A 26,746-nucleotide genomic window follows, 5' to 3' on the forward strand; every position below is an offset into this window, starting at 1 on the left:
TGCCATATCCACATCTTATCGCAGCTCTGATCACGATCCAGGATGTGGATCCAGGATCCGATCGAGCACAAGGACTCTGATGAAGAAGTGAAGTCAGAACCACGTGTTCACGGGTCATTCATGTGATGAAGATGAAGAGGAGGAAACAGAAGCTCTATGTGAAACCAGACCTCCAGCTGCAGAACCATCATCTCTATAGTTCACGTCACTCCTGCTGCTCCACTGCTTTAACTCATCAGTATGTGGAACAAATACAAATACATGTGTTATTTAATGACTAGGAAATCATTTCAACCCTGAATGGTTTTAAATCCTTTATCACGTTGGCATCAGATGGTGGTGGACCAGGACCGAGGTGGCGGCTGATGATGGATCCTAACTGGTGCCAGTGGACAATGATTGTGGACTATAGTGGATCTGGTCCTGATGCTGGATCATGATCTTGCTGCTGACCAGAGACTATGATGCAGCAGGACTACTTGACATATAGTATTGAAGTTATCCTTCAACATGTTTCCCCTCATCATTGCTGCTGAAACCTTTCTCCTGATGATGTTCTCCTCTACACATCTGTGTCACTTGTGTCCGTCCTGGGAGACGGATCCTCACATGTGTCTCTCTGAGGTTTCTACGTGTCTTCACCTGTTAAAAGGGTTTTTAGTAGTTTGTCCTGACTCTTGTTGAGGGTTAAGGACAGAGGATGTCTCACCATGTTAAAACTCTATCAGACGAACTGTGATTTGTGAATATGGGCTATACAAATAAAACTTGATTGATTGATTGAAATTAACTAACGGATGATGTGAGGCCGGCAGCTACTTTTAACCTTTTTAATGTGATTTAATTAGATAGATAGATGGATAGATGGATAGATGGATAGATAGATGGATAGATGGATGGATGGATGGATGGATGGATGGATGGATGGATGGATGGATGGATGGATGGATGGATGGATGGATGGATGGATGGATGGATAGATAGATAGATAGATAAATAGATAGATAGATAGATAGATAGATAGATAGATAGATAGATAGATAGATATATAGATAGATAGATAGATAGATAGATAGATAGATGGATGGATGGATGGATGGATGGATGGATGGATGGATGGATGGATGGATGGATGGATGGATGGATGGATAGATAGATAGATAGATAGATAGATAGATAGATAGATAGATAGATAGATAGATAGATAGATAGATAGATAGATAGATAGATTACTTTATTCATCCCCGAAGGAAAATTAAGTCGTCATAGCAGCCGGTATATTTGAATACAATAAAATACAATACAATAGAATAAAATAAAAAATATTGAGGTAGAAAGAATAAAAAACAGAAACACAAGATAAATAGGTAGATAAGGTGCAGTGGCAAGATGATGGTAATAGTACTGATGATATGATGGTAATATTATTGTTAGACAGTATATAAAAATAGTTCAGTATATATAGTAAATAATATAACATAATATATATTTATATATGATAGTAATTATACCAATATAATAGCAGTATATAGTAATAATGGCAGCAACAGTATATATAATAATAATAATAGTAAATATAATAATAATAATAACATGTACACATGTATAAATATGTGTATATAGACGTATATATACAAATAATATACAAAGAGTATGATATAATATGATATGATATATAGTAGATATGATATATAGTAGAGGTATAAATATAAGTTTTTGACTATACAATAGATAATATAATATACTATGAGTGTAAGAATATGTAGACAGAGTGTGCAAAAGACAGTATTATTGTATAAGATATATTTATATATATATATATTATATATATTTGCTTTGTAATGATCGCTTGTGAAAGACAAGATAATATACGATGATTCTTCTTTCTGCTCATTTTAATTCAACATGTGAAACCTGTTTTGTTTTGGTTCATGTTCAAACAAACTGGTACATTTTATTTTGGTGAGGAGAACCGGAAGTGCTTCTCTCTCTCTCCGGGCCGCAGACCCGCAGCGGAGCGACGATGCTCGCGGCTCCAGAGCTGCTGACTCGCGGCCACGCAGCGACACCGACACGCGGGACGAACCGGGGCTTCGGGTCCGTGCACACCGGGGAAGTGACACCCAGGCTCCGGAGCGAGCAGAGGCCGTGAGAGGCCGCCAGAGGCCGGGAGAGAGGCGTGGAGAGGCCGGGGGAGAGAGCTGCTCGGCCCGGCTCGGCCCGGACAGGGCGGGGCCCGGGATGTTCAGGTTCCGGTATAAAGGCTCCGACATGACGGGAGCCAGACGAGATGTGGAGCCGGCTGCTGCCGACGATTCGACCCGGAGAGCATGAGCAGCTGGCCGCGGAGCAGCGAGCGGGCAGGCCGCTGAAGGAGCAGCAGGAGGCCGCGGGAGGAGCAGCAGGAGGCGGGAGGAGCAGCGAGTCTCTGCGGCGCCAAGGCACCTCTAGCCCGGCGACATGAGGAGGCTGCTCACGGTCTGGTGGCTCCTCTTCACCGGGGGAGCGCACCGGGCCACCGGGAGCCTGACCGGGGTACCGACCCGGAACCTCACCGGGAGCATGACCGGGGTACCGACCGGGAGCCTGACCGGGGTACTGACCGGGAACCAGACCGGGACCCGGACCGCCCTCGGCCCCGGAGGAGGCCACCTCAGCATCGGGGACGGGTCCTCGCAGGAGTTCGAGTTTCCTGAAAACACCGACGGGGTGATCGTGATCTCCAGCCGGTACCGGAGCCCCGGGGGCCGGGACGGGACCCTAACGGTCCGCTCCATGGACCCGGAGGTCCTCCGCATCCTGAACGTCACGTCCGGCGGCCAGGCGACCAGCTTCCTCATCAGCATCCGGTCCGGGATCCCGGGCACGGCCCAGCTGCGGATCCAGCTGCTGGACCTGGAACGGGACTCGGTGCCGGTCCTGGTGGAGGAGAGGACGGACTACTCCATCCGGGTCTCGCCCGGGGCCGACGACCCGGCCAGCCGCCTGGTCCAGTCCGGGGGTCTGGCCCACTTCTCGGAGAACCCGGTGCTCTTCGCCCTGCTGCCCCTCATCTTCGTCAACAAGTGCGCGTTCGGGTGCAAGGTGGAGGTGGGGGTGCTCCGGGGTCTGCTGCGGAGCCCCGCCCCCCTGCTGCTGGGGGTCCTGGGCCAGTTCCTGGTGATGCCCCTGTACGCCTACACCGTGTCCCGGCTGGCCCAGCTGCCCCAGGCGCTGGCCCTGGGCCTGGTCATCACCTGCTCGGCCCCCGGGGGAGGGGGGGGGTACCTGTACAGCCTGCTGCTGGGGGGGGACGTGACCCTCGCCATCTCCATGACCCTGGTGTCCACGGTGGTGGCGGCCGCAGCCATGCCGCTCTCGGCGGCGCTGTACGGCCGGCTGCTGGGGGTCCACGCCGCCCTGCACGTGCCCTTCGTGAAGATCCTGGGGACCCTCCTCTTCATCGCCATCCCCATCTCGCTGGGCATGCTGGTCAAGCTGCGGCTCCCGGCCCTCACGCGCGTGCTGCTGGCGCTCATCCGGCCCTTCAGCTTCCTGCTCATCATCGGGGGGATCTTCATGGCCTACCAGATGGGCGCGTCCATCCTGGCCAACGTGCGGCCGCAGATCGTGGCGGTGGGGGTCACCGTGCCCATGCTGGGGCTGGTGGTCGGGGCGCTCATGGCGAAGGTGGCGGGCCTGGCCACGCCCCAGAGGAAGACGGTCAGCATCGAAGTGGGCGTCCAGAACAGCCTGCTGGCGCTCGCCGTCATGCAGCTGTCCTTCCGCCGGGTGGAGGCGGACTTCGCGTCCCAGGCGCCGTTCATCGTGGCGCTCAGCAGCACGTCGGAGATGCTGCTCCTGGTGCTGGGGTACTACGCCCGGCAGAAGCTGTGTGGTGGCCCCCCGGACCCCGGGACCGACGCCTGATTGTAGTTCTGGTTCTGAACTCTTTCCACAGATGAACCCGTTCCCGCCGGTGGACATTTGGCGTCCCTCAGCTTCGGCGCCATGGCGACCAGCGACCAGCGGTCCCGGCGTCACTGTGGCTCCACGCAGCCGTGAACACAACTTTTCTGATTCTTTTTGTCGTTTTCATACTTTTCGTGAAAACCAAAGGCCTTTTACCCCCCCGAGACCTTTTTTTTGTGTTTATTTTACACAAAGTACTTTTTAAATCAGATTATACTGTGAGGTACTCAATGTAAATATTCCTACAGAGAGAAATACCTATAAAAGAAAAGATATTTTTCTACCAGATTACTTTTTGTAATCAAAAAAGGCAAAAAAAAACAAACGGATTTGTATATCATGTTTACAAAAGGTCCATGTGTCTTAGCCCGGGCGGGGGCGGGATCGGGGGGGGAAGTGGAATCGTGTATGAATCAAACAGGAACATGACGATGATGATGATGATGATTTGAAAGTTTATTTGTTTATTAATGATTGTGTTTCCTGGATTTCAAAATCCAAGTACTTGAATATGCGAGAAAGGAACTGAAGATAAAATGGAATAAAAAACCTTGTTGAAGCTGAGTTGAGTTTTTCAGAATCGATTTGTTTGTTTGAGACGAACTGGACCAGGCTGCGTTTCTCTGGATCCTCGACTCTTTCCCTTCCTCTCGTTCCACTTCGGCTCCGAGAGATCGGACCTGACGGTTACTCTTTGTTTTGCATGTTCAAAGATCAGTTTCACAATCTGTGGTGGAGGTTTCTATGAAGGGCGTTTCGTCAAATCAGATATCTCCGGGTTCTCGCTGCTGGTCGCTGATCCTGTGTTTGTTCAGACGCCATGTTGGATTTCACAGTTTCCTGAGAGAAATCGCAGAACATTGTTTCTTTCTTTACCTTCGTGAGAAACCGAACTCCAGGGAAACACAACACCTCACACATGAAGTCACACAGCCAGGATCTCTTTTCACTTTCTTCCATGTGATGTTGCTTTGTGACATTTTGGGGAAATTCTTAAGAAGCTATAACGTTACAACATACTCCTTATGAAACCATATTTAAATTCACTTTCTGGGTTTGCACCAACTCACACACACTCGTACACATCAGTCCTCTCTTGTGATTGTTTCCATCAAGACCCGTGAATTATTCTGTCAGAAATATAAGGTTTAAAAACAGATGAAGTTTATATAAAAAATGTTAACCTTAATATAATAAAATATTGATAATTATCACAATAAATAGTTATAATGTTTTTAATTATTGTTTTTGAAGGTTCTGGTTTTAAAATGGCTTTTAAGGTGGAATCTGTTTCTCTAGAAGAGATCAAGCGACACACGATCAACACTTCTTCAGTGGATTAAAACCTTTGTTTCAAAGTGTTTAACAAACCAGTTCAGTTTGAGTTGTGTAGTGTTGGTGACGTCTCTTTTGAAATGTTTGTATCTGTGTAAACAAACTTCCCTCAGTTGCTTTTGTTTCCAGAGGAACTGACGCTGAAGCAGAAACCGCCTGGAGCCGGACCTCAGCTCAGTATCTTATTCTGAGCACAAGGTCCAGGTTTTATCAGTTTTCATTCTGATGAAGGAAGTAAACAGGTCAACAAGCTGAGCTGGCGACATCAGACTCACAATGTGGTTCACAGTCCACAACTGGAACAACAACAGCACATCAATCGTCCACCAACGCACAACAGCCTCTTTAGTTCTAGAGGTAATGACACACTAAACAGGTTCTGCATTCACAACCTCAAAGTGCGTCACGTGTCCGCAGCTGAACTATCAATGGAGAATCATCACAGATCACAACATTTGAAACTTATGTTGGAATTGTTGGTTTGTTAGAAGCTTGATTACGCAAAAACAACCGAAGCTTCTTGTAACCCAGTGGCATGAAGGCGTTTCTTTCACATTGTGAGATAAGCTGCTTTTCCACATCAGAAATTAGAGTCCAGTCCCCTTATGAAACCACTTTTAACTCACAGGATCCAGATTTGATTTGGATCTGCACGCACACCCACAATTATCACTCCCCTAAATACGCCTGATTTTAAGATCCATGAATTATAGTAATTATGTTTAATAAAGGGAGAAAATGAGTGGGTCCATCCTCTGAGTGTTTTTCCTCAGAGATAATCAACACAACACAACACAACACAACACAACAGCCTCCCCAGCTCCTCAGTGAGATGTGTGTTCCTGCAGCAGACGCTTTAAAGTTCATCTCCACGAGGTTGGACTGAGCTCAGGAATGCAGCACAGCTGTGAAGCCTCCAGGCCGACGGCTGTTTGCTCTCAGTGCGTCGCTGCTGTGTTTCCACTACACACAGGGGGGGGGGGGGGGGAGTCCACGTCTTTGTTCTTCACACCTGCGCAGACGATGATTTTTCAAAAGAGCGACAGGATCCATGAGTCATGAACTCCCACGTTAAATCTGCTTCTTTCATTTTTTTGCTTTTTTACTGGGCAGCACCGACTCTATCTGTCATGTGACCTCTTGTCCTCGGGGTCAGAGGTCAGATGAAGTGGATCCATCTCCACTGGTTCATTTATTCATTTATTTATTCTGAGGGAAGATTTCGACTTCTCCACTGTAAACACTGGATGAACTATGCAGTCCTCATTCAGGTCCCAGCCTGTTGCAGCCTGCAGCTTCGTCATGAGGCCTCTGTCTGAGGAGAGCGTCTGTGGGATATTGCATCTGTATATATATAGTAATATATACATAAAAGTGATAATACTTCTGAATTTCTCCTCTAAAGTCTGAAGTTTACGTCTTTTCTATGGTTACAGTAGATTCTTGATACGTCGTGTGTCGGGGACAAAACTGTTCCCTGAGCTACGCTGGTGCAACTTCATTCAATCAGCAGGAAAATAACAAAAAGGAAAAGTTAAAACCTGTTTAAATGTATTTTATATCCTCTCTCTCTATATATTATATATCTATAGTGTAAACTTGCTGCCTCAAAAAAACTAATCAGTCCTGGACACAATAAAAGTTTGTTTTTCATGTTGAAACTATTTTCCTTCATCCTGGTTCCTCTTGACTTTAACTTTCATTATCTCTCATCCCAGTTGTTGGTGTAACTTTAATTTAAAGGGAATTTGAATGGACTGAATTCAGCCTTTTATAATACACCTCTTTGATTTTTCTGGGCATCAGACCTTTGTCCCTTAGACAGGGAACCAACCGCTTGTCCTCCTGAGCCACAGGATTTATCACAGTTCTCCTCAAGGTGCACATTAGAATAAACAGATGTATTAATACACAGTGAGTACGTCAGTGATTCTGCAAGAGACGATGGAAACTTAGATTTTTTAGGTTTTTCCTGCTGGCACCACGTGTGTCTACTACACACACATCTACACACAAACAAACACACAAAGGAATTCCTGCTCATATCCAGAGCTGCAGTCACGATGTAACTCACCTCCAGGGACAGAGGCTCCCTCATGATTCAGACAGGAGTGTGTGTCTGTGTGCGTGTGTGCGTGTGTGTGTTTCCTCAGGTGACCCTGTGTTGTTGTTCACCGAGCTGACAGCTGATGATGCCTCTGCACTCTGTTCATATTTCCATCGCACACATTAGTCGCACAATAGGAAGAAGGGAGACGTTAAAAATTCATGAGGACACATTGCATCAAGTTTTCATGAGTTCCTCCGGGAAGTCCAGGAATCACTGAAGGCAAGATGGAGGCTGCTGCTGCACAGACACACACACACACACACACACACACACACACACACACACACACACACACACACACACACACACACACACACACACACACACATACCACGCAGCACCTGGAACGAGTCAAAACACTTATCTGATTAAACTATGACTCAACATCTTTTATGTGAAGTGTTGAGAAACTGAGCTGCAGCTTCTCTCAGCACAATGAGGCCGTCCTGATAAACAGGTCACAGATATTTGATAGACACACAAAGTCTCCTGTTCTCACGCACACACACCCACAACACTGTTGTGTTTGTTGTGTACAATCATCAGCATCACATGAGCATGAGAACATCACAAAAAACAGATACAGTAGTTTTAAATGTCTTCATGAGACAATACAACACAGTACAACATTATACTAGACAACACAACACAAGACAAAACAACACAATATCTATTTACACAACACAGTACAACATTACACAACATTACACAAGAAAACATAAGACAATACTACATGATAAAGCATTACACAAGACAACGCAAGAAAGAAAAACATTATATAACATTAACCAAGACAACACAAGACAAAACCACACAATATCTCTTTAAACAACACAACACAGTACGACATTACACAAGAAAACAAAACACAAGACAATACAAGACAGTACAAAATTACCAAACATTACAAGACAAGACAACACAAAACAGTACAACATTATACAGGAAACACTACACAAAACAGTACAACATGATATAACATTACACATGACAACACAAGAAAGTAAAGTATTATATAACATTACAAAAGACAACGCAACACAACAAATTACCCAAAAAACACAACACAAGACAATACAACATTATACAAGACAACACAAGACAAAACAACACAATATCTATTTACACAACACAACACAGTACAACATTACACAACATTGCACAAGAAAACACAACACAAGACAATACTACATTACACAACATTACACAAGACAACACAACAGGGGACAAAACAACACAAGATCTATTTATACAACACAACACAGTACAACATTACACAAGACAAGACAACATTAAACAGTACCACATATTACAGGAAACACTACACAAAACAATACAACATGATATAACATTACACATGACAACACAAGAAAGTAAAACATTATATAACATTACAAAAGACAACACAACATAAGACAAAACAACACAAGGTCTATCTACACAACGAATTACCCAAGAAACACAACACAAGACCACACAACATAAGATAACAACAAAACTGAATGTATCTCCACAACACAACACAACACGTGACGTCACTGGTTCTTCAGAAACATCCGGGTTAGTTCATGTTTGTCCCACGTGACCGGCTGCTCTCCCCTGATTGGCTGTGGCTGCTCTCCGCTGATTGGCTGTAGAACAATAACAGAGCCGAGCGGGAGCAACATGGCGGAAGTGGAGAAGCAGAAGTTCCTCATGGAGACAGAGACACTTCATTAAACCGGCTCAGCTTATTAATATGACTTTATGAATCACTGAGACTCTACGGAACATGTCGGTGGATCCTCCCGGTGACGAGCCGAGTGTGTCCCGCCTCCTCGGTGAGTCCCCGGAGACATCCTGTCCACTTCCGTCCTGTCCTCACATGACAAACACAAGAGATGTGCAAGGGACAAGGTTTATAATATGTTTATATCTCTGTGTCTGTATGTACACGTAGGTATTTATATATATATGTATATGAAAGTACTCAATATAAATATTACTACAAAGAGAAACACCTGTAAAAGAAAATATGTTCATGAAATCCATCGATTGTTTTATTTATATTGTTTCTGCTCATCACGGTTTCTCCTTCACTCACTTTACTTCCTGGTCCACATGAGTCACGTGTCTGCTGTAGTTCTGATTCTGTATGAAACTGTCCTCATGAACCATGTGTCCTCATGGATCATGTGTCCTCATGAACCATGTGTCCCATGTGTCCTCATGAACCATGTGTCCTCATGAACCATGTGTCCCATGTGTCCTCATGAACCATGTGTCCTCATGAACCATGTGTCCCATGTGTCCTCATGAACCATGTGTCCCATGTGTCCTCATGAACCATGTGTCCCATGTGTCCTCATGAACCATGTGTCCCATGTGTCCTCATGAACCATGTGTCCTCATGAACCATGTGTCCTCATGAACCATGTGTCATCATGAACCATGTGTCCTCATGAACCATGTGTCCTCATGGATCATGTGTCCTCATGGATCATGTGTCCTCATGAACCATGTGTCCTCATGAACCATGTGTCCCATGTGTCCTCATGAACCATGTGTCCTCATGAACCATGTGTCCTCATGAACCATGTGTCCTCATGAACCATGTGTCCCATGTGTCCTCATGAACCATGTGTCCTCATGAACCATGTGTCCCATGTGTTCCTCATGAACCATGTGTCCTCATGAACCATGTGTCCCATGTGTCCTCATGAACCATGTGTCCTCATGAACCATGTGTCCCATGTGTCCTCATGAACCATGTGTCCTCATGAACCATGTGTCCCATGTGTCCTCATGAACCATGTGTCCCATGTGTCCCATGTGTCCTATGTGTCCCATGTGTCCCATGTGTCCTCATGAACCATGTGTCCCGTGTGTCCCATGTGTCTCATGTTGTCCCTGTTGTCTCCCAGCTGGTCGCATGGTGTCCCGGCTGCAGCGGGGGGGCGGAGCTCGGCGGCTGCAGGACGCAGCCGTGCAGCTGCTCCAGCAGCAGCAGGACCTGTGCAGTCTGCTCAGGGAAGTCTCTGTGAGTCACACTAGAGATACCACTTTACATTATGTTTTATCATTACATTATTTACATTTACCACTCTTGTATTGTCAGGAGTACTTGTGAGTACTTTTGTACAAGGGAATGTCAGAGTACTCAACATGTATGAATCAGAACTGATTGTAAGGACTGATTGTAAGGACTGATCCGAGCCACGTCCTCCTCAGATCTCCTCAGATCTCCTCAGTGGTAGAACCACGTGTGCTCGGATCCACCAGACGACTGAACTCACTCAGAAGTTACTGACTTTTCTCTAATTTGTCATAAATATAACTTCACTGTATTTGTCCAGACTCCGGACCGGTGCAGTCAGACTGGCGAGCAGCGAGCTGCGGCGCCCGGAGGCCTCACAGCGTCGCTGCTGGGTGAGTGCTGCTCATCCGCTGGGCTGGTTTACAGGAAGTGGAGACGTGTTGTCCTTCTTTATTTAGTCTATGGTTTAACCAAAGTTGAATAGGCAGGTCATGTGACCCACTCGGGCCCAGGACCACCTGCTGTGAGAGTTCTGACCAAACAACGATCAGAGCTCTGAAAACAGAGGAAAGCATTTCTGCAGTCGTTCAGAACTTCTCAGTGTTTGTTGTGTGTTTGTATTTTAACATCTCACATTGAAGTCAGCTGCGGATCAGCAGACATGAGGAAGTTCCTGCTCCTTTCCCGACGTCCATCTTTTCTGGACAACTAAACATTTTTTTAGATGTAGTTTCTTTGCTTTTTATTCACAATGAAGAGACAGAATGGAGGTCAGTGCTCTGAACTCCAGCGTGTGTTGTTTGACCCGTGGACAGAGTGCGAGCTGAGGCGCCAGGCCGCGGCGCTGGGCGTCCCGGTGACGGTGCTGTCGGTCAAGATGATCCTGGAGAGACTGACGGAGATCACTGCACCTGGAGGTCAGGAGGACGACGGGCGAGAGCTGCTCACGTCCTCTCAGAGAGTGAGTATCTGAACGTGGGATTTTCATTTCTGGCAAAATCCAAGGTGACCATTCTGAGTCACAGGTTACTGATGGTGGGAAACGACTTTACTCTAGAGGAGCAGCTGCACTTCCACCAGGAACATGTTGTTTGAGTGTTGGTGCAGGTTTGCTCGTCTCATAGATCCATCCCTTCATTATCTACACCACTAATGCTCAGTGAGTTGCAAGGGCGGCTGGAGCCGATCCCAGTTGACATTAGGCGAGAGGTGGAGTCCAGTCTGGACATGATTTAAAGTCTCCAGTTAACCAAACCCCAATCTGCAAGTCTTCAGACTGTGGGAGGAAGCGAGAGAACATGCAAACTACACACATGAAGACCCTGGTCCTGGGTTCTTCACCTGAAGCTACCTGTGCACACATTTAAGTGTTTAAAAATCCGTGTGTTTTTGTTTCCTGCAGAAAAAAACGACAAAAGCAAACACAAAGTTTCCTGTCAGAGTCGTGAGTGTTAAATATCTCCATCTTCCATCTCATCTCTGAGTCTCACTTATCTCTTCACACTTCATGCGTATTGATAAAGCTCCAGTGAAGTGCAGTGTTGAGTTTGGACACGTGAGACCTTCAGTATGAATAAACCTTGTATGACAGGAAGCCGGTTGATCGTCCAGTTCAGCCTCATGAACTGAGTTGACCTTCTTTAAGCTCTTGTGTCTACAGTGAGACATGTGTGTAATTGCTTTTTCCACTGTATGTTGTCGTGTCACTCTCACAGTGACTTGACATTTCCCTGCTGATTCGTAGTTCCTGTTTTACCAGTTGATAATGACAGCTGCATCATGCTTCATACGCCACAGACCTGCCTGCAGATCATTACGTGGTTAACCATTGTTCAGTGGAAACCGCAGGAGGCTACACCCCGGCTCAGTGTCTCAATTACACCATTCTCAGGATTCTCGGTCAGAGCATGTTTCATATGAACGTCTCTGTCCTCTCCAGGTCCAGCTGTGTGTCCTGCTGGAGTCCAGCAGAGCACTGGTGTCCCAGGGAGCCCTCTGCCCTAAGCTGCTGTGGCAGGAGTACAGGAGGGATCAGGTGTGTGTGTGTGTGTGTGTGTGTGTTTTCACAGCATGTCCACACACTGCACATGAGGCCTTTAAAAGGTTTTCACTTCTCAGGTTTGACACCATGTGGAATTCCATTCACAGGGTTTCTACAGAGCATTTAAACACTTAAACACTGTAATGATGTTTGTATCAGAAAGAGGAGTCAAAGAGCAGAGAAGGGATAAAGTGTGACGGACTGATGAATCATTTGAAATGTGCAAGTTAATCCTAAAAACGTGTATTTTCTTTTTTTTTTTTTAATATATTTTTATTACACATTTTTTAACAACACAAAACAAACAGAACTGCTCAGGCACGACAAAAATAAATAAATAAATAAAGGGAAACAACAGAATGTGGGCATGTGGATACAGTAAAATAGAAAATAATTGAGATATTAATTAAGAAAATAAGAATTAATGACAGTGGGCACAATTTCCATCAAGACAAGGCAGAGTCAGATAGGAGTCAATACAGAGCATACCGACATAGCGAGGCCACAAGTTGAACGTTACCCCTTAAGACAAAGTTAGTTACGAGGACAGGCTAGGCTGAGCTGGGAAATCCACGAAGCAAGGAAGATGACAGTGTGGACCCGATATGCTGCAAGTAAGGGTCCCAGACCTTATAGAAGGCGTCTGTTTTGGAGTGAAGCATGCACGTGATGTATTCACTAGGAATGAAGTCCATAACAATATTGTGCCATGACTTTTTTGTGGGAACAAAATTCTTGTTCCAAAAGAGTAAAATGTTCTTTCTAGCAGCAAACGTTAGTATATTGAAAAGTCTCCTGTGTTTACTGTCAGTAATCCGACCCTCCGGGAGACCAAGTATCAGGCACATAGGGTCCATCCGTATTGGGACATCAAAGATAGCAGTCATTTCAATCACTATACTAGACCAGTAGCTTTGTAATTTCCCACATGACCAGAAGCAGTGGACATAATTACCAGTCTCAGAGTTGCATTTCCAGCAGAGCGGTGAGATATTAGCATCCATTTTGTTCTTGACAACAGGTGTTATATGCGTGCGATGTACAATTCTGAACTGTATGGATTTGGTACGGTTACATGCAGAAAAACGTGTATTTTCTAAAAAGGTGTTAGTTGCTTGTGAGAGATGAACAGAGTCACACTCGCCCTCAGCTTGACTTTCTCAAGTTAAGATTCTGAAGTGGTGTTTTGTTACAGAAGCTCCTGAAGCTGGAGGTGCTGAACCAGCTTCACTGTTCCAGCTTCCTCTCTCTGAAGTACGTCTTAGAGAGGTAAGAGCTGTTCCTACAAGTTCCTGCATATGAGAATGTTTTTAATGCACAATCATGATCTGAAATGTCCTGTTGAGAACATCCAGACAAAAGACAATCTTATAGATTTAATAATTGGCTTGATTTAAATCACAGTACATTTCGTTAAAGCTACAAACGTAGCTGACACCTTCTGCCGGAAGTGAACATTTCTGTCTCCCTCACGTTTGTCCTCTTGCTTCTGTCCTCTTGCCTCTGTCCTCTTGCCTCTGTCCTCTTGCTTCCGTCCTCTTGCTGCCGTCCTCTTGCTTCCGTCCTCTTGCTTCCGTCCTCTTGCTTCCGTCCTCTTGCTTCCGTCCTCTTGCTTCCGTCCTCTTGCCTCTGTCCTCTTGCCTCTGTCCTCTTGCTTCCGTCCTCTTGCTTCCGTCCTCTTGCTTCTGTCCTCTTGCTTCTGTCCTCTTGCTTCCGTCCTCTTGCTTCCGTCCTCTTGCTTCCGTCCTCTTGCTTCCGTCCTCTTGCTTCCGTTCTCTTGCTTCCGTCCTCTTGCTTCCGTCCTCTTGCTTCCGTCCTCTTGCTTCCGTCCTCTTGCTTCCGTCCTCTTGCCTCTGTCCTCTTGCCTCTGTCCTCTTGCTTCCGTCCTCTTGCTTCCATCCTCTTGCTTCCGTCCTCTTGCTTCCGTCCACTTGCTTCCGTCCACTTGCTTCCGTCCTCTTGCTTCCGTCCTCTTGCTTCCGTCCTCTTGCTTCCGTCCTCTTGCTTCCGTCCTCTTGCCTCTGTCCTCTTGCCTCTGTCCTCTTGCTTCCGTCCTCTTGCTTCCATCCTCTTGCTTCCGTCCTCTTGCTTCTGTCCTCTTGCTTCCGTCCTCTTGCTTCCGTCCACTTGCTTCCGTCCTCTTGCTTCCGTCCTCTTGCTTCCGTCCTCTTGCTTCCGTCCTCTTGCTTCCGTCCTCTTGCTTCCGTCCTCTTGCTTCCGTCCTCTTGCCTCTGTCCTCTTGCTTCCGTCCTTTTGCTTCCGTCCTCTTGCTTCCGTCCTCTTGCCTCTGTCCTCTTGCTTCCGTCCTCTTGCTTCTGTCCTCTTGCTTCCGTCCTCTTGCTTCCGTCCTCTTGCTTCCGTCCTCTTGCTTCCGTCCTCTTGCTTCCGTCCTCTTGCTTCCGTCCTCTTGCCTCCGTCCTCTTGCCTCTGTCCTCTTGCTTCCGTCCTCTTGCTTCCGTCCTCTTGCTTCCGTCCTCTTGCCTCTGTCCTCTTGCTTCCGTCCTCTTGCTTCTGTCCTCTTGCTTCCGTCCTCTTGCTTCCGTCCTCTTGCTTCCGTCCTCTTGCCTCTGTCCTCTTGCTTCCATCCTCTTGCTTCCGTCCTCTTGCTTCTGTCCTCTTGCTTCTGTCCTCTTGCTTCCGTCCTCTTGCCTTTGTCCTCTTGCTTCCGTCCTCTTGCTTCTGTCCTCTTGCTTCCATCCTCTTGCTTCCGTCCTCTTGCTTCCGTCCTCTTGCTTCCGTCCTCTTGCTTCCGTCCTCTTGCTTCCGTCCTCTTGCTTCCGTCCTCTTGCCTCTGTCCTCTTGCTTCCGTCCTCTTGCTTCCATCCTCTTGCTTCCGTCCTCTTGCTTCCGTCCTCTTGCTTCCGTCCTCTTGCTTCCGTCCTCTTGCTTCCGTCCTCTTGCTTCTCTTTGCTCAGTGATGACGGAGTCCGGGTTTGGTTGGTGTCTCGGTTGAAGGCTCTCTGCAGCTGGACGCCTCCACAGGGCGAAGAGGAGACCAAACAAGTGCAACTCAGAGTGTTGTCAAGTAAGAACCACAGATGTGAAGTTGAATAACTGTCCCTGCTGGAGATGAAGATGAGAACGGATGTGGTGTGTTCCAGCGGTCGGAGGCGTCCTGGTGGGATGTGGCTTTGAGCTGAACTCTGAACCAGCAGCTCCAGACCAGAGGAGGACCTCTCTCCTCTGCTGCTCACTGCTCGATGAGATGCTCTTCTGTGAGTCTGCATGTCCGGGTCCCACTCGTTCTGTTCTGTGATCATTCAATATTTAGTAAAATACTTAGTCTCACACCTCAGGGCCATGAAAGCTATTTTCTACTTTTTTAGACATTTTAATTGGAGTATTTTCCTCTGTGAACATGTCAGTGTTTATTTCTGTCATCCTTCTTCAGGGCTTCTGGACACTGTGGACGAGAGTCCGACTTCACAGTCTTCTGGAGCAGGAGCTGGACTTTGGTTCTTATCTTTTTTGTCTTATAAACCTTCACATAATCAGACCTCAGTAGGAAAACAATTGTAAGACATGAGAACATACACAGATAATTGGCAAATTACAACCACTCATAGATTGCAGTCCCTTCAAAAAACATCCTATTTCACACTGTTAGAGAAAGTGATACAGAATTCCTGGATCCATCCCTTTGACTGAGCTCTTTCTTGGCCCCGCCCATCAAGAGTCCTGGAAATCTGTTGTGTAGTTTCTGTGTTTCCCTGCTGACAAACAAATGGACAGGGTGGACACATCATAACCTCCTTGTGGTGGTTATTAATCGAGCCAGAGTAACACACCATGGACTGTAAAGATGCAGCTGGTTGTTTGGGTTCTGCTCAGTTCTCTGTGAACTCTCGACAGCCGGGTGTGGAAACTCCACGTTGCTTGTCTGGTCCTGAAACGCTGGAGCTGTGCACCTGGTGCTTACGACCACACTGGGCTTTAATCAGTGTCACAGTCACTGTCGCCTCCGTCTGCACGATGCACTCACGGAGTCACCCCCCCGCTGGAGTCTGTCTGCAGCGTCCAGCCCTTCATTTAAACCCAGAGGTCTAAGAACTAACTATAATGAAAACACCAGTTAGACAGCAGGAGGTTAATTCATAACTTTTGACTCAACATTGCATTTTGCTTGACATTACTTTTCTCCTCTTTGTTTTTTTGCAGGATTCAAATATTCGACGCTTCACTCTGTGGAGCTTCAGCCTCAGCCGAGGCCGTTCAGCGTTTCTTCACCCACTCGCTCACTCAGGCTCTGACTTATAAGCCTCGACTCACAGGTAAAGACAAGTTCCAGATTATATTAACAGCTTGATCTGCCTGAAGTGATCTGGCAAGAACTTAAAACCAGATCAGAAAATCCAGGTTTTAAGATAGATAGATAGATAGATAGATAGATAGATAGATAGATAGATAGATAGATAGATAGATAGATAGATAGATAGATAGATAGATAGATAGATAGATAGATAGATAGATAGATAGATAGATAGATAGATAGATAGATAGATAGATAGATAGATAGATTACTTTATTCATCCCCGAAGGGAAATTAAGTTGTCATAGCAGCCGGTATATTTGAATACAATAAAATACAATACAATAGAATAAAATTAAAAATAAAACGTAGAAAGAATAAAAAAACAGAAGCACAAGATAAAAATACAATAAAATAGGTAGATAAGGTGCATTGGCAAGATGATGGTAAAAGTACTGATGATATGATGGTAATGGTATTGTTAGACAGTATATAAGAATAGTACAGTATATATAGTATATAATATAACATAATATATATTTATATATGACAGTAATTATACCAATATAAAAGCAGTATATGGTAATAATGGCAGCAACAGTATATATAATAATAATAGTAATGGTGATATAATAATAGTAATTATAACATGTACACATAAATAAATATGTGTATATAGACTTATGTAAACAAGAATATACAGAGAGTATGATATGATATATAGTAGAAGTATGAATATGAATATAAGTATTTGACTATACAATAGGTAATATAATATACTATGAGTCTAAGAATATGTAGACAGAGTGTGCAAAAGACAATATTATTGTATAAAATGATATATAATATCAATATGGTTTATATGAACACATATCACATATGATGTGAAGTGAGTGTATAAGACCTTCAATAAAAACTCTGAGAAACCACTAAAGCATGTTTCCTCAGTGTCAGACGCCGTCACTCTGCAGAGCGACTGGACCTTCGTGAAAGCCGACCCCTTGTTGATGTCTCTTTTCCGTAAGGTAAATATTAGTTTCTACATTAATTTAGCTGAGGTAAAAACGGCTTTAAACATGAAAGAAGCTATATGTGCAACTATATATGTTTTTATTTATGAATAATCAGCTGAAACAAAGAATTGTGTAGTTTTGTTACCTTTATAATGAGCCGTTCGTATCGTATGAGACCTGACGACTGGAGATCCTCCTACAGACATTTTAATCTATAATGATAACAATGATTCTCTCTTGAAAACATCAAAACAGATTTCTTAAATCTTTCGAACTTGAAATGCTGTTTGTGTCCTGAGATCTGTGTCTGTCATGTCTGTTGACTGGTGTCTGTTGACTGGTGTCTGTTGACTGGTGTCTGTTGACTGTTGACTGGTGTCTGTTGACTGTTGACTGTTGTCTGTTGACTGTTGACTGGTGTATGTTGACTGTTGACTGTTGTCTGTTGACTGTTGACTGTTGACTGTTGACTGTTGACTGGTGTCTGTTGACTGTTGACTGGTGTCTGTTGACTGGTGTCTGTTGACTGGTGTCTGTTGACTGGTGTCTGTTGACTGGTGTCTGTTGACTGGTGTCTGTTGACTGTTGACTGTTGACTGTTGACTGGTGTCTGTTGACTGTTGACTGGTGTCTGTTGACTGTTGACTGTTGTCTGTTGACTGTTGACTGGTGTATGTTGACTGTTGACTGTTGACTGTTGACTGTTGTCTGTTGACTGTTGACTGTTGACTGTTGACTGTTGACTGGTGACTGGTGTCTGTTGACTGTTGACTGTTGACTGTTGACTGTTGACTGGTGTCTGTTGACTGTTGTCTGTTGACTGTTGACTGGTGTATGTTGACTGTTGACTGTTGACTGTTGACTGTTGTCTGTTGACTGTTGACTGTTGACTGTTGACTGTTGACTGGTGACTGGTGTCTGTTGACTGTTGACTGGTGTCTGTTGACTGTTGACTGTTGACTGTTGACTGTTGACTGTTGTCTGTTGACTGTTGACTGTTGACTGTTGACTGTTGACTGTTGACTGGTGTCTGTTGACTGGTGTCTGTTGACTGGTGTCTGTTGACTGGTGTCTGTTGACTGGTGTCTGTTGACTGGTGCCTGTTGACTGGTGCCTGTTGACTGGTGTCTGTTGACTGGTGTCTGTTGACTGGTGTCTGTTGACTGGTGTCTGTTGACTGGTGTCTGTTGACTGGTGTCTGTTGACTGTTGACTGTTGACTGTTGACTGTTGACTGTTGACTGTTGACTGGTGCCTGTTGACTGGTGCCTGTTGACTGGTGACTGTTGACTGGTGTCTGTTGACTGTTGTCTGTTGACTGGTGTCTGTTGACTGGTGTCTGTTGACTGGTGACTGGTGTCTGCTGACTGGTGTCTGTTGACTGGTGTCTGTTGACTGGTGTCTGTTGACTGGTGTCTGTTGACTGGTGACTGGTGTCTGTTGACTGGTGTCTGTTGACTGGTGTCTGTTGACTGGTGTCTGTTGACTGGTGTCTGTTGACTGGTGACTGGTGTCTGCTGACTGGTGTCTGTTGACTGGTGTCTGTTGACTGGTGACTGGTGTCTGTTGACTGGTGTCTGTTGACTGGTGTCTGTTGACTGGTGTCTGTTGTCTGGTGTTAACCCGGTGCCTGTTGACTGGTGTCTGTTGACTGGTGTCTGTTGACTGGTGTCTGTGGTGTCTGTTGACTGGTGACTGTTGACTGGTGTCTGTTGACTGGTGTCTGTTGACTGGTGCCTGTTGACTGGTGTCTGTTGACTGGTGTCTGTTGACTGGTGTCTGTTGACTGGTGTCTGTTGACTGGTGTCTGTTGACTGGTGTCTGTGGTGTCTGTGGTGTCTGTGGTGTCTGTTGACTGGTGCCTGTTGACTGGTGTCTGTTGACTGGTGTCTGTTGACTGGTGTCTGTTGACTGGTGTCTGTTGACTGGTGTCTGTTGACTGGTGTCTGTTGACTGTTGACTGGTGTCTGTTGACTGTTGACTGGTGTCTGTTGACTGGTGTCTGTTGACTGGTGTCTGTTGACTGGTGCCTGTTGACTGGTGTCTGTTGACTGGTGACTGGTGTCTGCTGACTGGTGTCTGTTGACTGGTGTCTGTTGACTGGTGTCTGTTGACTGGTGTCTGTTGACTGGTGTCTGTTGACTGGTGTCTGTTGACTGTTGACTGGTGTCTGTTGACTGTTGACTGGTGTCTGTTGACTGTTGACTGTTGACTGGTGTCTGTTGACTGGTGTCTGTTGACTGGTGTCTGTTGACTGGTGTCTGTTGACTGGTGACTGGTGTCTGTTGACTGGTGTCTGTTGACTGATGCCTGCTGACTGTTGACTGATGCCTGCTGACTGTTGACTGGTGTCTGTTGACTGTTGACTGTTGACTGTTGACTGTTGACTGTTGACTGTTGACTGGTGTCTGTTGACTGGTGTCTGTTGACTGGTGTCTGTTGACTAGTGTCTGTTGACTGGTGACTGGTGTCTGTTGACTGGTGTCTGTTGACTGGTGTCTGTGGTGTCTGCTGACTGGTGTCTGTTGACTGTTGACTGTTGACTGGTGTCTGTTGACTGGTGTCTGTGGTGTCTGTTGACTGGTGACTGTTGACTGGTGTCTGTTGACTGGTGTCTGTTGACTGGTGCCTGTTGACTGGTGTCTGTTGACTGGTGTCTGTTGACTGGTGTCTGTTGACTGGTGTCTGTTGACTGGTGTGTGTGGTGTCTGTGGTGTCTGTGGTGTCTGTTGCTGGTGTCTGTTGACTGGTGTCTGTTGACTGGTGCCTGTTGACTGGTGTCTGTTGACTGGTGTCTGTTGACTGGTGTCTGTTGACTGGTGCCTGTTGACTGGTGTCTGTTGACTGGTGTCTGTTGACTGGTGTCTGTTGACTGGTGTCTGTTGACTGGTGTCTGTTGACTGTTGACTGGTGTCTGTTGACTGTTGACTGGTGTCTGTTGACTGGTGTCTGTTGACTGGTGTCTGTTGACTGGTGTCTGTTGACTGGTGCCTGTTGACTGGTGTCTGTTGACTGGTGACTGGTGTCTGCTGACTGGTGTCTGTTGACTGGTGTCTGTTGACTGGTGTCTGTTGACTGGTGTCTGTTGACTGGTGTCTGTTGACTGTTGACTGGTGTCTGTTGACTGTTGACTGGTGTCTGTTGACTGTTGACTGTTGACTGGTGTCTGTTGACTGGTGTCTGTTGACTGGTGTCTGTTGACTGGTGACTGGTGTCTGTTGACTGGTGTCTGTTGACTGATGCCTGCTGACTGTTGACTGATGCCTGCTGACTGTTGACTGTTGACTGTTGACTGTTGACTGTTGACTGTTGACTGGTGTCTGTTGACTGGTGTCTGTTGACTGGTGTCTGTTGACTGGTGTCTGTTGACTGGTGACTGGTGTCTGTTGACTGGTGTCTGTTGACTGGTGTCTGTTGACTGGTGTCTGTTGACTGATGCCTGCTGACTGTTGACTGATGCCTGCTGACTGTTGACTGGTGTCTGTTGTCTGGTGTCTGTTGACTGGTGTCAGTTGACTGGTGTCTGTTGACTGGTGTCTGTTGACTGGTGTCTGTTGACTGGTGTCTGGTGTCTGTTGACTGGTGCCTGTTGACTGGTGTCTGTTGACTGGTGCCTGTTGACTGGTGTCTGTTGACTGGTGTCTGTGGTGTCTGTTGACTGGTGCCTGTTGACTGGTGTCTGTGGTGTCTGTTGACTGGTGTCTGTTGACTGGTGCCTGTTGACTGGTGTCTGTTGACCGGTGTCTGTGGTGTCTGTTGACTGGTGTCTGTTGACTGGTGCCTGTTGACTGGTGTCTGTTGACCGGTGTCTGTGGTGTCTGTTGACTGGTGTCTGTTGACTGGTGTCTGTTGACTGGTGTCTGGTGTCTGGTGTCTGTTGACTGTTGACTAGTGTCTGTTGACTGGTGTCTGGTGTCTGTTGACTGTTGACTGTTGACTGTTGACTGGTGTCTGTTGACTGGTGTCTGTTGACTGGTGTCTGTTGACTGGTGACTGGTGTCTGTTGACTGGTGTCTGTTGACTGATGCCTGCTGACTGCTGACTGTTGACTGTTGACTGTTGACTGTTGACTGGTGTCTGTTGACTGGTGTCTGTTGACTGATGCCTGCTGACTGCTGACTGTTGACTGTTGACTGTTGACTGTTGACTGGTGTCTGTTGACTGGTGTCTGTTGACTGGTGTCTGTTGACTGGTGTCTGTTGACTGGTGTCTGTTGACTGGTGTCTGTTGACTGATGCCTGCTGACTGTTGACTGATGCCTGCTGACTGTTGACTGGTGTCTGTTGTCTGGTGTCTGTTGACTGGTGTCAGTTGACTGGTGTCTGTTGACTGGTGTCTGTTGACTGGTGTCTGTTGACTGGTGTCTGGTGTCTGTTGACTGGTGCCTGTTGACTGGTGTCTGTTGACTGGTGCCTGTTGACTGGTGTCTGTTGACTGGTGTCTGTGGTGTCTGTTGACTGGTGCCTGTTGACTGGTGTCTGTGGTGTCTGTTGACTGGTGTCTGTTGACTGGTGCCTGTTGACTGGTGTCTGTTGACCGGTGTCTGTGGTGTCTGTTGACTGGTGTCTGTTGACTGGTGCCTGTTGACTGGTGTCTGTTGACCGGTGTCTGTGGTGTCTGTTGACTGGTGTCTGTTGACTGGTGTCTGGTGTCTGGTGTCTGTTGACTGTTGACTAGTGTCTGTTGACTGGTGTCTGGTGTCTGTTGACTGTTGACTGGTGTCTGTTGACTGGTGTCTGTTGACCGGTGTCTGTTGACTGGTGTCTGTTGACTGGTGTCTGTTGACTGGTGTCTGTTGACTGGTGTCTGTAGACTGTTGACTGGTGCCTGTTGACTGGTGTCTGTTGACTGGTGTCTGTTGACTGGTGTCTGTTGACCGGTGTCTGTTGACTGGTGTCTGTTGACTGGTGTCTGTTGACTGGTGTCTGTTGACTGGTGTCTGTAGACTGTTGACTGGTGCCTGTTGACTGGTGTCTGTTGACTGGTGTCTGTTGACTGGTGTCTGTTGACCGGTGTCTGTGGTGTCTGTGGCAGCTGGCTGTGATCTTCAGTGTGGAGCTGCTGCTGCGTCACCTGCAGGAGGTGCTGGAGACTCACGAGGTGAACTGGAAACACGTCCTGTGCTTCCTGTCCACGCTGCTGGTTTACAACCCCCTAGCTCCGCCCAGTCTCAGAGGTAAACAGGAAGGACGGATTTAAGGTTAAACAGTCACATAATGTTGATTTAAATGTTTTCCTTGTGTCTGTTGTGTGTCTGTGCTTCTATCAGAGCTGCTGTCCCGGCTGCTGACTTCTGCGTTTGAAGGCTATGACCCGGAGCACATGATAACGAGCTTCCTGTTGGCCCGGCAGGGGGCGCTAGAGGGAGCCGGCATCTTCTCCTCCTACAGCGACTGGTTCAAGGTTTCACATCATTTCGTTTTTAACACCAGAGTTTTAAACATAAATGAATAAGGAGGCCATGCTCAAAACGTCTTTAATGAAATTCAGGACGGTAATATTCATATAATTCTCATTTCCTTCCACGGAACGTCCAGTATAATGCTGATTAAAATGCATATTTGTTGAATTTGACCATTTGTGACGTTGGTGATGTGTCAAAAAGACATTTCTGATATTTAGATTGTTGATATTACTCCTGTTAGTGTTGTATTCCCACTCTGAAGAGCCTGGTTCTGCCTCTTCAGATGTCGTTTGGTGGCAGCAGTGGCTTCCATGCATCCAGTAAGAAATCTCTGGTGTTCCTGTTGAAGTTCCTCTCGGACCTGGTTCCTTTTGAGCCCCCGCAGTACCTCAAGGTGACACTAGGACGTCCTGGAGAACCTCATTGTGCTGGATGTGTTCCCTTTCAGATTGGGACAGGTCTTAATGATGTTTGACACAGACGAGTAAACAAGCAAGAACATTGGGAGATTTATATAGAGAGAAAAAAGGCACATGTATATGAAGGACAATAAACAAATAGTTATGTCATAAACTGCTTAAACGTTCTTCTCCTGTTAGGTTCATATCCTCCACCCCCCCTTCGTCCCTGTGAAGCACCGCAGCCTCCTGATGGAGTACATCTCTCTGGCCAAGACCCGGCTCGCTGACCTCAAGGTCAACATTCAAATCCCTTCTCTTCAACACAGCATATAGAATTATTCACATTAAAACTGTATAACAGCAACACTACATAGTGATGATTGTATAATTGTGGTAAGTGTCCCTGAAAGTAAAGTGTGTGTGTGTGCGTGTGCGTGTTTGTGTGTGTCCATGCAGGAGTCGGTGGAGGACATGGGTTTATATGAGGATGTCTCTGGTGCAGGTGGAGCATCAGGATCAACACAGGTAACAGCGCCACCCGGTGGTCAGGCCAGGCTGCAGCATCTCCTTAAATAGTTATTCATGTTGTGAACTTTATTCATCAACTTCTAGTCACACTCCTTGTAAACCTTTAAATGTTATACTATATTTGATTTATCAGTTTTTTTTGTTTTTTTTTTAAACTTTTTATTTTGGATTTTGAATTTTGAACAGAAAGAAATAAAGGGAAAAAAAAACAAAAACAAAACAAACATACAACATACTCATGGGTGTAACAGTATATGGTCACATTCTTCTCAATACATCGAAGTACAGTGTCACACTATTCCAGGCACAGTGCATACATAATCCATTTTTCCCAACGTTCAACACATTTCTCCAATTCCAATCTTAAAATATAAGTCAGTCTCTCCATACAGTAAACTTCTTTCACTACTTTCCCCCTCCACTGGTGCAATAAATTCTGGTATTTTACCTAGATACAAAGTAGTAAAAGAGTAGTCTAATTTAATTCCCATCATCTTACATATTTCATTAGTTACTTCCCTCCAATATGGTTGAATTCTTTGACAAGCCCAAAAGATATGAAAATGATTGGCCATAATGGCTCCACATTGTCTCCAACAAAGCCCCGGACTCTGAGAGCCTGATTGCAAAGCTTGATTTATCAGTTTTAAGTGCTGATACTATTCTTCTGTTATAATTCTTGAGTTGGTTGCAATTCAAGAGCGCTGTCTTTCAGCTTCAGAGCAGGACTTATTGATTTCAGATTTTGTAATGCTTCCAGTAAAAGCCCCAGGGAGAGACACTGCACCTTAGACTCAAGGGTTAAGTGACTCTCTGTGAATCTGAGTTATTCTATGGTCTGCATCAGTGGTTACTAAGTGGTGGGTTAATAATGGTGCATGATAATGAATAATGTATAATATGTCTGCAGCCGCAGGGTCAGGCCGTGCAGGATGTGGAGAAGGCCGTGTCTCTGTTTGAGAACACAGGAAGAATCTCTGCCACGGTCATGGAGGCCAGGTACAAAGTTAGATTATCACCAGAGCCAAGTTCCTTAAGTTTACAAAGCAAGTGACACCCGTGTTCTCTCACAGTATTTTCCGGAGGCCGTATTTCCTGACTCGATTCCTTCCTGCTCTGCTGAAGCCACGAGTGGTGAGTGACTTCTCTTTACGCTGATTTAAAGTTCTAAACGGAGGGAACACCTGACTCCAAACAATCGATGCTGTCACAGATCAAACCTTTAAAGTGACGTTCACTCGTCTTTACATTACAGCTTCCTGTGAAAGCTGATGCTCGGATGAGTCTCATAGAATCTTTGAAAAAGTGAGTCATCATCAGAAGCTTTTATTCCATTTATTGTCCATCAAGGTGCTGCTTCTCTGTACCATTTATTACTGTTTGATGATGTCATTGTGTACATTCTATATTCTGGTTGTCTTCAGAGCGGAGAAGATCCCTGCCGCCCAGTACTCGTCCTACGTGGAGTCCTGCTCGAGACAAAGACAACAGGACAGTGAGTCTCCACGTGATGACCACGTGTGTCACTGAAATCAAACCACATCAACACAGATCAGTATACTCTGGAAGATGAAGCAATCAGCAGGTTTATAAAATGAAGATATTTCACATTAAGTGAAGTCGCGAGTGGATTTTCTCACTTTGTTTTGTTTTAATTGGTCCACTGATGACTCACCGTGCGTGTTGTGTGCGTCGTGTTGTGTTTTCAGGGAGTGTTGTGTGTCTGGACGCCGCTGACGATCCTCTGGAGGTTCTGAAGGTTCAGCTGCAGGAGTTCAGAGGGCTGGTGGTGGATGGAGATGATGGAGGTGGGCAGATAAAGAGAAACACACACACACACACACATCTATGGCACAACAGTCAAACAAAGAAAATAGTCTCATCATATGTTTACACTTGTATTCAAATCTTATCGTTGGGTTTGTGTTTCCTGTGTTAATCATGGACTGTAAATAAAGATGGGGGACGTGAAAACTTTACAGTCTATGGTGAATTCATATCATCAAATCAAGATAATGGTTAAACATGTGTTTTCCACATCATGTTCTCGTGGTTTTTTATTTGATATGCAGACAGATATATTCGTCTCAATGTGTTTTCACGACTTTGAACGGTTTGAACTGTTCATCTTTCTCTAAATCCTCCAATCTTATTTTTCATGTGTGTTCCTAAACCAACTGGTCCAGAGCAGAGTGTGTTTCTCACAGACATGCAGCACATTGACTCACGCTGAGCCTCTTTGAATCTCTGAATCTCTGAATCCCTGAATCCCTCGTGTCCTGGTCTCCGATGTGTCCTCAGACATGATGGCCCAGCTGTCCAGGATCTCACACACGCTCTGTGTCGTCTTCCCCGGTCGTCCCGATGACCTCACGGAGAAAACTGTCCTCAAAGTTCACGTGGACGCTCCTCTGTCCTCTGAGCTTCATGTCAAAGTAAACACTCGTGAATTACAATCCGCTCGTGCTGCATCAGTTTATGTATTTGTTGTATGTTGATGTATTCCTCATATTCTCAGGTCATCAACATGATCCTCAGAAACTTCTGCCAGTGCACGTTAGACGCTTCTCGAGCAAATCCCCCTAATAAGTGAGTGTTTGAAATCCATGCAAATATTAGAGGATTCATATGTTTGTTGGTAAGAATGAAATAAAAGTGATATTTCGTCCCGTGTTTCTGTCCAGACAGAACCTGTGGGC

General features: G+C 45.8%; 2 protein-coding genes across 2 annotated transcripts in view; both read left to right on the forward strand.

Annotated features, from left to right (window-relative positions):
* The first annotated feature begins 2,444 nt into the window (after nt 1-2,444).
* Nucleotides 2,445-4,515, forward strand: slc10a3 (solute carrier family 10 member 3). Its single transcript, XM_061077332.1, has one exon. It carries the CDS (start codon nt 2,461-2,463, stop codon nt 3,907-3,909), a length of 1,449 nt encoding a protein of 482 aa, XP_060933315.1. The 5' UTR covers nt 2,445-2,460; the 3' UTR covers nt 3,910-4,515.
* Nucleotides 4,516-9,071: 4,556 nt separating this feature from the next.
* LOC133009816 (Fanconi anemia group A protein) overlaps nt 9,072-26,746 on the forward strand; it is a 29,833-nt gene continuing 12,158 nt past the window's right edge. Inside the window, exons 1-24 of the mRNA XM_061077359.1 lie at nt 9,072-9,216; nt 10,300-10,415; nt 10,732-10,804; nt 11,228-11,373; nt 12,352-12,447; nt 13,649-13,722; nt 15,369-15,478; nt 15,555-15,668; nt 15,845-15,908; nt 16,612-16,724; nt 17,651-17,727; nt 22,749-22,890; nt 22,984-23,117; nt 23,402-23,512; nt 23,718-23,813; nt 23,976-24,044; nt 24,958-25,046; nt 25,121-25,181; nt 25,303-25,352; nt 25,472-25,542; nt 25,757-25,855; nt 26,349-26,482; nt 26,566-26,636; nt 26,732-26,746. The exon at nt 26,732-26,746 is cut by the window's right edge and continues 85 nt beyond it. Coding sequence (XP_060933342.1) covers nt 9,168-9,216; nt 10,300-10,415; nt 10,732-10,804; nt 11,228-11,373; nt 12,352-12,447; nt 13,649-13,722; nt 15,369-15,478; nt 15,555-15,668; nt 15,845-15,908; nt 16,612-16,724; nt 17,651-17,727; nt 22,749-22,890; nt 22,984-23,117; nt 23,402-23,512; nt 23,718-23,813; nt 23,976-24,044; nt 24,958-25,046; nt 25,121-25,181; nt 25,303-25,352; nt 25,472-25,542; nt 25,757-25,855; nt 26,349-26,482; nt 26,566-26,636; nt 26,732-26,746 — 2,174 coding nt within the window. The 5' untranslated portion in view covers nt 9,072-9,167. The remainder of the gene's footprint in view (nt 9,217-10,299; nt 10,416-10,731; nt 10,805-11,227; nt 11,374-12,351; nt 12,448-13,648; nt 13,723-15,368; nt 15,479-15,554; nt 15,669-15,844; nt 15,909-16,611; nt 16,725-17,650; nt 17,728-22,748; nt 22,891-22,983; nt 23,118-23,401; nt 23,513-23,717; nt 23,814-23,975; nt 24,045-24,957; nt 25,047-25,120; nt 25,182-25,302; nt 25,353-25,471; nt 25,543-25,756; nt 25,856-26,348; nt 26,483-26,565; nt 26,637-26,731) is intronic.

The sequence above is a fragment of the Limanda limanda genome, chromosome 8 (genome assembly GCF_963576545.1).
Source record: "Limanda limanda chromosome 8, fLimLim1.1, whole genome shotgun sequence".
Lineage (NCBI taxonomy): Eukaryota > Metazoa > Chordata > Actinopteri > Pleuronectiformes > Pleuronectidae > Limanda > Limanda limanda.

Bases quoted from the DNA above. Each gene is read 5' to 3' on its own strand.
- slc10a3 (XM_061077332.1), top strand. From the start codon at position 2,461: ATGAGGAGGCTGCTCACGGTCTGGTGGCTCCTCTTCACCGGGGGAGCG.